Consider the following 11133-nt stretch of genomic DNA (forward strand, 5'->3'; position numbering starts at 1 on the left):
CAGGGCAGCCAGCGCGCTGCGGCGGCGGCAGTGACTGCGGGGCTGATCCCGCGGCGGGCAGGGGAGCGGCGCTGGAGCTGACGCGGCGCCCGCCTCTAGGGGCTGCAGGCTCGGCTTCCCCCGCAGCTCTCTCCGGAGCCGGGACCGAAGCAGCCAAGCTCCTGCCAGCCGCCGCCAGACCCGTGCAGCGGCCGGAACATCGGCTCCAGCCGCCCAGCCCGGCGGCCGGCTGAAGTCCCCCGGGGCCGGCGCGGGGATCCGGCTCCCTGCCAACTTGCCCAAGGGACCCTGCCCCGCCTGCCGCCGGCCCCTTCCCTCTCCCACGCCCCGTGGCCTGCAGAGAGATGCCGGGGAGCGGGCAGGCGTCCAGGCAAGGCGAGGAATCCGGCTGAGGTTCGCCTCGTGGCTCCCCTCCTAGATGCCAGATGGCCTCGGAAAACTCCCCGCCCCTGTGCCCAAGGAACTGCTCCGCCTGGGCTCCCAGGAACGGGTCCGGTAAGTGAGGGCCGGGGGGCCGGCGGGGCCGAGAGCAGCGGCAGCAGACCCTACGGGATGGGCTGGGACAGGTGGGCAGGGAAGCCTCTGGCAAAGGGGGTCTCTTGTTGCTGCTTTGATTGGTGCCGGGTACCGGTACACGGAGCTTTGGGGGAGCCCAGCGCTGACCCCACCTACACCGGCGCGCTATAACGCCCTGCACTTTCCGGGCTTGAAACGGAACGGGCTCCAAGAAGATGCCCGGAGCCTGGGCCGAGGGGAGAGATTCTGCTTCAGCGCCTCTGCCTCGGGGAACAGGGCTGCGCTCTCCGCTTCAGTTCCCCTCCCTCGTCCGTGCCCCCACCCCAGTGAGACACGCGGCAAGTTGGTGAAATTGTTACACTTCAGAACCAGAGAGGCTGGACAGCTCCTGCGCTGGTCTCCCAGCTCCGCTGGGGGCCGCTCTCTGGACCCCGCCGGGGGGCTCCCTGCAGAGCGCGAAGGGAGGGAAGAAGTTGAATGCGGCAGCTTGCAAAGTTCCCAGCAAAGAGCCCTTTCAGTTAACCGAGAGCCGTAGTGCCAGGCACTGCAGCCAGTGAGAAGGCTCATCCCTCCAGGGCAAGCCCGTAACCCTTTGGGTTCAGCCTTTTTATTTTTTATTCTTAAATTAGTAATAGGCAGTTGAAAAACTTCCACTGCATTCTGAGCATAAGGCAATAATAATAATAATAATAATAATAACAATAATTCCTGGCATTATGGCAGCACTTTTCAGCCCTAGCTCTCAAAGCATTTAATAGTGGAGGGTAAGTGTCATGACAGTGCTACAGCTGGGAAATGAGGCACCGAGAAGGTAAGCCGTTTGGCTGGAATCACAAAGGGAATCTGGTAATGCTGGGAGCAAAACCCAGGTCCTGGGACCTTTGCTTTATCCGCTGGACCCTGCTACCATCTTACAGTCTTACGCCAATATGGTTTATCCTGTGAAGAAGCCCATGAGGCCAGGTGCTCAGTAGCGTACATCGGTGACATTCCATTGACTTCAGTGGAGCTGAGGATCTGACACTGAAATCAATACAAGCAGCGGTTCTCAAACTAGGGGACCTCCCAGGGGAGGTGCAGGAAAGTGTCAAGGGAGGCGCAAGCGCATGTGGGTGTTTTTTTTTAAGAACTCTGTCTGTCAGGGGGGATGGGGCTCATGCAGAAAGGCTGTGCACAACCCGGAGGTGGGGATAAAGGGCACAGCTGGAGGCCCCCCTGCCCCGGGGCTGACAGCCAGGGCTGTCCTCCCACACACCTCCATCCTTCAATGGGAGGCAGCCCAGGCTTGGCTCTCCTTCTCCCCCCTCCTTCCCAATCCCTCACCTGGAGGTGGTGGGGCTCCAGCCATCAGCCCCAGGGTGGCAGAAGCAGCGCAGAAGGGTGGCAATGGGGCAGTAAGTCTGCTGTGAAAAGTGATATTTACAGATATCACTTTTCACATGGCCACGCTTACTTCTGTGCTACCACTGGCTCAGCGCTGCCTTCAGAGCTGAGAGCCTGGCCAGCAGCTGCTGCTCTCCCCTCTGCCTTCAGAGCTGGGTGGCAGCATATGTACTGGGAGGGGAGGGGAGAGGAGGGGAGGGGCGGGGCGGGGGATACATGACTACAGACACAAATAAGGGAGACCTGATCAAATAAGCTTGAGAACCACTGCAATAGAACAATGAATATTTACAGCAGCTGAGGATCTAGCTCCTTATTTCAGAAGGTGGATGACAGTCACCTTTATTCACTGAATGCTTCACTTTAAGTCCTTCATTAGCAAACACACTAAAAGACAGTTTAATAGGTAGTTGGATACATTTGTTACAAGTACATTCTCACCTTAGAGATAAAGGTCTGTAGGCCAGGTCCTGTGATCCTCACTCAGGCAAAACTTCCACTAAAGTGAATGAATGTTTTGACTGAGTATGGATCACAAGATGAGACGTAGAGACGAAATTGTGACAAATCTTGTTGCCATATAAGAATTCAAGTAGTCATCATAATTCTGCAGTGGATGGCCACTTGGCCTTTCACTAGAGCCATGGAGATAGAGCTCAGATCCTTCTGCTCTAAAAGTCCCTACCCACTTGAGCTAAAGAAGAATCTCCTTCAGATGGTAGCAGTACAGAGTCTAATCCACACAGCTGAGTAGTTCTGATTTTATTCAGTGGAAGGCACTAGTGCACATGCACACTAAATTCATTAAAAAGAACAGGAGTACTTGTGGCACCTTAGAGACTAACAAATTTATTTGAGCATAAGCTTTCGTGAGCTACAGCTCACTTCATTGAATGCATCCGATGAAGTGAGCTGTAGCTCACAAAAGCTTACGCTCAAATAAATCTGTTAGTCTCTAAGGTGCCACAAGTACTCCTTTTCTTTTTGCGAATACAGACTAACACGGCTGCTACTCTGAAACCACTAAATTCATTGCAACACTTACTAATATGGCCTTAAACCTTAAGGTCCTGCCAACACTGCACTGACTGTCTTTGTGTGTCATTTGCTAAAATTTCCCGTTCATTCCACTGTCCTGCAGTACACACTGCACCAGTTGTCTGTATACATGCCGCCCTCCATCCCAGCGTTGGCTGCTTTTTAGTGGTGCTTTAAGTACAAAGTTTGCAAAGCTCTTTGGGATCCTTCAGGATGAAAGGCACTATATAAATAATCTTTTATGTGAGGCCTTTGTGCTTACATAAACTTTGCTATAAGATTATTTGTGCTTGTACCAAACATTACAAAACCACCATGAGCATTTTAAAAAAACTCAGTTGTACACCAGCAAAATACATTATATTCAGACTCCCAGCCATTAAAATGTCCTGTGTTTTAATAACACAATCCTCCCTATTCCTGGAAGGGGGGGGGGAGGGGGACACATCTCATATTAGTTACTATATAGCAGCTTGGAGGGAGAGTCTTATTCTTCTAGTCTCCAGGCCCTGGGAAAGAGGGAGGCCAGTCTGGATGCTCTGGATATGTGTAGGCTTGAGAATGTGGGAGCAACAACAGGTCTCAATTGTGTTCCTATGTCAGAGTGTTATTTAAGGCCATAGAGCACAGGGCTTTTCTCGGGGAATAATGACCAGCTGGGAGGAATTGATACACTTCAACCACAGCCATGACAGGGGCCATTAAGATCACTGGGTCACTAATCCCCTGGAAACAGCCTGTGCCAAAGTTATTTTTATTATGAGCTGAACATAGGGGGTGGGCGCAGGCAGGAAAATCCCACAGGCTTATGGATTATTTTCTTATGGGTGATATATTTTCAGTTAGTTTGGACAGAGTGTTCCTATGACATCAGCCAAACAGATTCTCATCATTCACTTCCGTTTCTAATCAACAGCAGATGAAGCAGCAGGGGGCTGTCTTTGCTGGAGATACAAATATGAATCCTTAGCAAACCAGTCTGCTTTACCTGTGACAAGGCTCTTCCCATCTGTGGCTGATTGGCTGCATTCTGTCAACTGTGAGGATGCTTGAGATAGGATGCATATGGCTATAGATTCAAAATGTTCCTACCTGGCTTTGTTTATGACTCATCCTGAGGTTTCCAAGTGTCAAAAGCATAGTGGTACCAGCGACTTGTCACATCTCTGCTCCCTAGAAAGCAAACATGACATGATTGAGGTGGCACACGTCTGTTTTGCTAGTTCTGGGTCTGATCCTGCTCTCTGACCCCCACCCCACCCTTGGTGTAAATTGGGAGTTACTCCATTGACTTCTGTCAAGTTACTCCAGATTTACTCTGATGTAGCAGATAAAAGTTTGGACTCAAGATGTTTTAACTGGCAATACTTGGCCCTGAATGGGTATCTGCTGTTCAGAAGGACCAAACACTAGTGACATATTTGCTAGTTTTTATTTCTCTGGGTTCTACTGTAAATGTCCCCCACTTCCTTCCTGCACTACACCTCGGCAGGAACAAGTTGTTAAGGAGACAGAAGAGTGGAATAATTGAAAAGTGTTCCCAAATAAAATCAGTTTGAATCATCTGCAATTCAATGAGAGCCAGTCATAGAGTGGGCTTAGGGGATGCTATAACTGCAGTGCATACCATTTCAACAAGCACACAAATAATTTACACAGTGACTCGTTGATCATGGAATCAACATACCCCGTAGGAGAAAAATAATGAGACAAAAAGTGATCTGTCTCAGCTGGGGATGGTGGTGGTCTTCTCTTTGCACATGTGGTACATGGCACTTCCTGACAAGGCAGTCGGCTCAGCAAACACTAACTCAGACTTGGGATGTCATGCACAGAAATCAGGTGTGAGTTGCCATTGGCCATTGGGCCATTAACCTACAGAGACCATCTATGTAACAAGTGAAAATGAATGCGGTTATCTGGGCCTAATGCTTTCCACAAGTGCTAAGCAGCTGCAGCTTCCATTGACTTCAGCTGGGTTCTTGGCACTACTGAAAATCAGGTGCCTAAATATGGACTCAGGGGCCTAATTTTAGGCATCTGCTTTTGAAAACCTTGGCTTTAGTATTTAGGTGAAGCTTTAGAGACCTCTTGCAGGAGGTAGGTCAGAGCCGAGATACACTGGCATAGCTGTTTCAAGTCAGGACTGAGGTACATTATGGCAGTGGTTTTCAAACTGCGAGTCACAACCCAGTACTGGGTCGTGGAGGCTCTGGTCAGCACCACCGACTGGGCCGTTAAAAGTCCTGTCGGCGGTGCTGCCCAGCTAAGGCAGGCTAGTCCTTACCTGTTCCAACCCCACACTGTGCCCTGGAAGCGGCCAGCAGCAGGTCCGGCTCCTAGACAGGGGGCCACAGGGCTCCACGTGCTGCCCCTGCCCTGAGCACTGGCTCCGCACTCCCATTGGCCGAGAACAGGTCAATGGGAGTGGGGGGGAGGGGTGATGCCTGTGGGTGAGAGCCACGCGGAGCCGCTTGTGTGCCTCCGCCTAGGAGCCAGACCTGTTGCTGGCTGCTTCCAGGGTGCAGCGCAGTCTGTGGCGCCAGGACAGGCAGAAAGTCTGCCTTCGCACCCTCGCTGCACCACTGGCTGGGAGCTGCCTGAGGTAAGCCCCCACACCACACCCCAATCCCCAGCCCCACCCCTGGAGCCCCTTCCTGCTCCCTAAACCCCTACCCCAGACCAGACTCCCCCAAACCCAGAGCACCCTCCTGCATCCCAAACCCCTCATCTCCAGCCCCACCTCAGAGATTGCACCCCCAGCCCAGAGCCCTGACCCCTTCCTGCACCCCAACTTGCTGACCCAGCCCAAAGCTCCCTCCCACATCCTGAACCCCTCATTCCTGACCCCACCCCGCAGCCCTCACCCCTGCACCTCAACCCGCTGCTCCAGCCCTGAGCCCCTCCCACACCCCAAACCCCTCATCCCCATCTCTGTGGGGTCACGGGCATCAACAAGTTTCTTCAACTGGGTTGCCAGAAAAAAAATTTGAAAACCACTGCATTATGGGGATGCTTATATGGCAAAGTGGGTGTAAATGTGAAACTAAGCTGGTGTGCCATGTGCATTGGGCTGGGCAGGAAAAGGTGTAAGTTACCCCCACTTTAGTATCCACACAATTTCATCAGAAAGAACGAGGAGTACTTGTGGCACCTTAGAGACTAACAAATTTATTTGAGCATAAGCTTTCATGGGCTAAAGCCCACTTGATCAGATGCATGTAGTGGAAAATACAGTGGGAACATATATATATACACACACAGAGAACATGAAAAAAATGGGGGTTGCCATACCAGCTCCAACGAGACCAATCGATTAAGGTGGGCTATTATCAGCAGGAGAAAAAAACTTTTGTAGTGATAATTAGGATAGCCCATTTCAAACAGTTGACAAGCACGTGAGAGTAACAGTAGGGGGAAAATAAGCATGGGGAAATAGTTTTTAGTTTTTCCCCATACTAATTTTCCCCCTACTGTTACTCACACCTTCTTGAAATGGGCCATCCTAATTATCACTACAAAAGTTTTTTTCTCCTGCTGATAATAGCCCATCTTAATCGATTGGTCTCGTTAGAGCTGGTATGGCAACCCCCATTTTTTTCATGTTCTCTGTGTGTGTATATATATCTTCCTACTGTATTTTCCACTACATGCATCTGATCTAGTGGGCTTCAGCCCACGAAAGCTTATGCTCAAATAAATTTGTTAGTCTCTAAGTTGCCACAAGTACTCCTCGTTCTTTCTGCTGATACAGACTAACACGGCTACCACTCTGAAACCACACAATTTCAGAATTCTTTAAACCTCTCTCTGAGCTGAGGAGAGATCCAGCTACATAGGGGTATTGGCACAGTGGGGTATGAAGCCCAGGCTGTTAAGACTCATGGCTCTGGTTTGTTTTGGCAGTGGCAGAAAGGGCAGCCCCCTACACCAATGTGATCATGCCTAGCCTGTTTGGCATCATCTGTTTCCTGGGCATTGTCGGGAATCTCATCGTCATCTACACCATTGTCAAGAAGAAAAAGCTGAGGTGCAAGCAGACTGTGCCCGACATCTTCATTTTCAACCTCTCCATCGTAGATCTCCTCTTCCTGCTGGGCATGCCTTTCCTCATCCACCAGCTCCTTGGTAATGGTGCCTGGTATTTCGGGGCTCCGTTGTGCACCATCATCACCGCCTTGGACACTAACAGCCAGATCACCAGCACCAACATCCTGACAGTGATGACCCTCGACCGTTACCTGGCAACCGTCTACCCTCTGAAATCCACCTATGTCCGGACACCATGTGTAGCAGCCTCAGTAATTTGCTTGGTGTGGCTCCTTTCCTTCCTGACCATCATTCCCGTGTGGATGTATGCAGGCCTGATGCCTCTGGAGGATGGGACTGTCCGCTGTGCTCTCTTGCTTCCCAACCCTGAGACTGATGTCTACTGGTTCACGCTCTACCAGTTCATGCTGGCCTTTGCTATCCCACTGATTGTCATCTGTGTTGTTTACTTTAAGATCCTCCAGCACATGGCTACCACCGTGGTCCCCCTTCCCCAGAGGAGCCTCCAGGTACGTACCAAGAAAGTCACTCGCATGGCAGTTGCCATCTGCTCTGCCTTTTTCATTTGCTGGGCCCCTTTCTACGTCCTCCAGCTGGTGCATCTCGGCATTGACACACCTTCTGTTGCCTTCTTCTATGCCTATAACTTCGCCATTAGCTTGGGCTATGCCAACAGCTGCCTCAACCCCTTCCTCTACATTGCCCTGAGTGAGACCTTCAAGCGCCAGTTCATGGTGGCCATCCGTCCTGCCAAGGAGCAGTTCCGCAACAATAGTTCCATCAACAACAACAGCGCAACAGAGGCCAGTGTGTGCCTAAAGCTTGCACCAGAATCCACTCAGCAGACTCAGTTTCTGGAGGACTTTTCCCCACACTCACTGCCTGTGACTGTTGCTGTTCACTAGGGACTCTATTGTCACGCCAAAGGATGGCTTTGGGGCTCTTTTCTGGGAATGACACAAAGTAAGGAGAGCTGTGGATAAGAAGTAGCTTCTGACTACCCTCAGTGAAGCACATGGACTACAGGCTTCCACTTTGGAGACGCACAGTCGAGTCCTCTCTCATTACAGGGCTCTGCATTCAATCTACCCCTGATCTAAGAGCTTCTGCATACTGGTTCCTTGGTCCACTGAGGAACGACTTGGGAATTCCTTTTAATTTCACACAAAACATTGGGCTCCTCTTGGAGGGAAAAGGGAAAGAGAGGGAGACATGAAGAGAGAGAAGTCTTCGGAAGGTATTTTGTTGGCACTGAATGCCATGCCAGCCTTTAGCAAAAGGATCTCAAATGGGTCCTTACTGTTTGACCATTGTTTCTGGGAAAGAAGCTGATATGGACCCTCTTGCTTTAAGACTTGAACTTTACAAAAAGACTATTTTAAAAAGCGGGGGGAGGGCTAGAAAACTGAGCTTACTGAGGCCTATGCTTAAATTCCAGAAGCAAAAAGACAAGGAACTGCTCAGCAAAGCAGCCTTCAAAGTGCCTGGGGAACAAACCCACAAGCATTAGTGAGGGAACTCCTGCCTTGCCAAGATCCTCTGGACTTTTTGGTGAAGTCCCAACCTGCCTCCAGTGAGCTGTGCTGCTTGGCCGACCTATGAATATTCAGGAACTGGATGCTGGGGCCTTGACAAGCTGTCTCTATATATTTGCAAGCAAAATCAGGCCCTCTGGCAGATAGTGATTGTACCACTACAAGGGATTTCACAGTTGAGCAAAGCTGCTGCTCTTAACACCTGATATGCAGATAGTCATCCCGTTGAGCCTGCTTCCCTCAGTTGAGCCTGCTTCCCTCATGCGTCTCCTTCAGTCTCCCTCTGTGCCCATCAATCTGCATGTTCATTAGGGAATATTACACAGGTGGCTTTTTAAATATTCAAACAAGCCAGCGTGCACAAAGGCAGATGTGTGTAGAGGAAGAGAATGGGAGGAGGTTGCTCTGAGAAAATGCAGCTGCTTAAGGGACTTCCAGAGGATAATGATAATACTGCCAATTAAAACCAAAATGTCCATATTTGGCAAATGCAGCTCTATCTCTCCAGAGACTGCGAGGTACTTTCACCTGTTAGAGGGACATGGATCAGCTAAATGCTGGGGATTATATTGATAGACTGCACAGGAGTCCCAGGAGACAGTCAGGAAAGTCTTAAGCTGCTTGTTAAACGAGGAGCAAGTGACTGTTGTGAATGTGTTTGATGTAGAAGAAACATTACAACAACATACTGTTGCACATGCACTCCTACAGGGACTACACACGGCACAAAGGAACTGATTCACATCCTCATAATCACACACTCATCCACACAGCTGCACGCCTCCATGCAGCTACACACAGACAACCACAAAACATTCTTCAGAAACCATGCACACATTTGTAGGCATGTGTGTATATATAAGTACACAAAACCCATTAACATGTCCACACATTCACCTATATCCACACTAGCTGATACACATGCAGGCAACCCCATACAGACACACAGTTATTTCTCTAACAACATACACCAGTGCAACCACACACATCCCATGACCATACTGTAGTCTCCCAATATTGTTCTCTGCCCCGGAGGATAAATGTAGATGGGTGGGCAGTCAGCTCTTTAGGTCTATAACATACTCTTTCCTCTTCTGATCTTTGTTCCCATCCCGACTGAATGGAATTTAATTCACCTGTGCAGATTCTAGGGGGAGCTTTATTGTGGTTACTTGCTCTTTGGCCAATAACTTCCCTCAGGAGGCGGGAGCAAGAGATAAGGAACAGGGCCTGGGGGTTTGCTAAGGAGAGTTTTGTTCTTCTCAAGAAGGGCGAAGAGATCCCGTGTCACCCTCCAGTTGGGCAAGGAAGTGGGAAGGAGGGAGGACTGTGGCTCCTTTTCTGGTGAGAGGGGGTAGCCAGTGGAGATTGATTCTAATTCATTCTTATAAAAGAAATTGATTGAGTGAGGAAAGTTCTGGGAGGGGATGAACATGGGGACTGAAAATCCCCTTAGCAGCAGCTCATCTTCCCTTCTGTCCAAGCCAGTGACCCACTAACTGCTAGCTGAGCAGGGTCTTATTACATTGAACTGAAGATCTTCAGAACAAATAGGTCCTTTCTTCACAAACCAGGCATAAAACAAAATGTCCCGCACTCCCCTGGTCAGTCAGGGGCTGTGCCTGGTGTGGAGGCAGCAGGCTCAGCTTCTGAGGCCTTGTCACTCAATAACATCTGCCGGTTCTTAGAGCCAGGACAGGTTCCAAGCAGCAATGGGTCCCATGCTGCGCCTTCTCCACTCTTGTTGCTGGAGTAGGGAGAATGGGGTTCGGAGGCGAGGGGAGGGGGGGGCGCTAATTCCCTATCCCTTCTGGGTCTGCTGCCAGAGAGGGAGTTGGGGCTGCTCTATGGATTGCGGAACTTGCAGGGGATGCAGGGCCCCACCTGGACAGCCTAAATCACAGACATGAGAGGTGGAGGAGACCTGTTAGATTCCCCCAGAACAGCACTCTAGAGCAGGAGCAGGATTGTTCCCTATGGCCTGTGCTTAAGGGCTCGCTGTGATCAGGGAGTGGTGTTGAGAGATTCTGGATGAGGCTCCTTGGATGGAGCAAGGAGCAGGAACTGTGGGGGATGTAAAGCAGGGAGACAGGGAATCCCCCTGAGCAGAGGCTCCACAAATGCAAAACCAAATCAAACATCCCCCTAGGTAAGGGAGAGGGCTCATTTAATTTTTGTGTGAATCAGAGATATTGGTCCTTGTGGTACAGACTCTGCCACCCTGCAGGAGTCGGGCATTTCCCGTGCGTCTCTGAGCAGGCAGCACAGACCTCTCCAGGGATCAAGACCAGCAGAGTTTAAATTGAGAGGATTTCCCCAAAGCTCCCTGCGTATGCTACAAACATGTGTAGTTATCCGTCTAGCCGCAAAGCTTGAGCTGGATGTGTCTGCGGGGCCTAAGGCCTCTTGTGTACTTTGTGCTGCTGGTATTTGGCTCTCAGAGAGTGCCATATTGTTATCTCGTGTCCAGCTCAAGACATTTGTTCTTGAGCTGGTTGGCTCCAGGACTGCGTGCAGTCTGATCCTGTACTGCAAGCCTAATGCTGCTAAACACTTTGTATTTCCCATCACAGGCTGGCCAATAAGTCAAGGAGCCAGAACTATAAATGGC

The 11133-nt window shown here is 50.4% G+C and overlaps 1 protein-coding gene across 1 annotated transcript; it reads left to right on the plus strand.

The window, feature by feature from the left end:
• Positions 1–268: 268 nt before the first annotated feature.
• On the plus strand, positions 269–10278 carry LOC141998328 (melanin-concentrating hormone receptor 1-like). Its single transcript, XM_074971069.1, has 2 exons — positions 269–495; positions 6844–10278. Exons 1-2 carry the CDS (start codon positions 426–428, stop codon positions 7890–7892), a joined length of 1119 nt encoding a protein of 372 aa, XP_074827170.1. The 5' UTR covers positions 269–425; the 3' UTR covers positions 7893–10278.
• The last annotated feature ends 855 nt before the right edge of the window (positions 10279–11133 follow it).

This window comes from Natator depressus, chromosome 14, assembly GCF_965152275.1.
Source record: "Natator depressus isolate rNatDep1 chromosome 14, rNatDep2.hap1, whole genome shotgun sequence".
NCBI classification, from domain to species: domain Eukaryota; kingdom Metazoa; phylum Chordata; order Testudines; family Cheloniidae; genus Natator; species Natator depressus.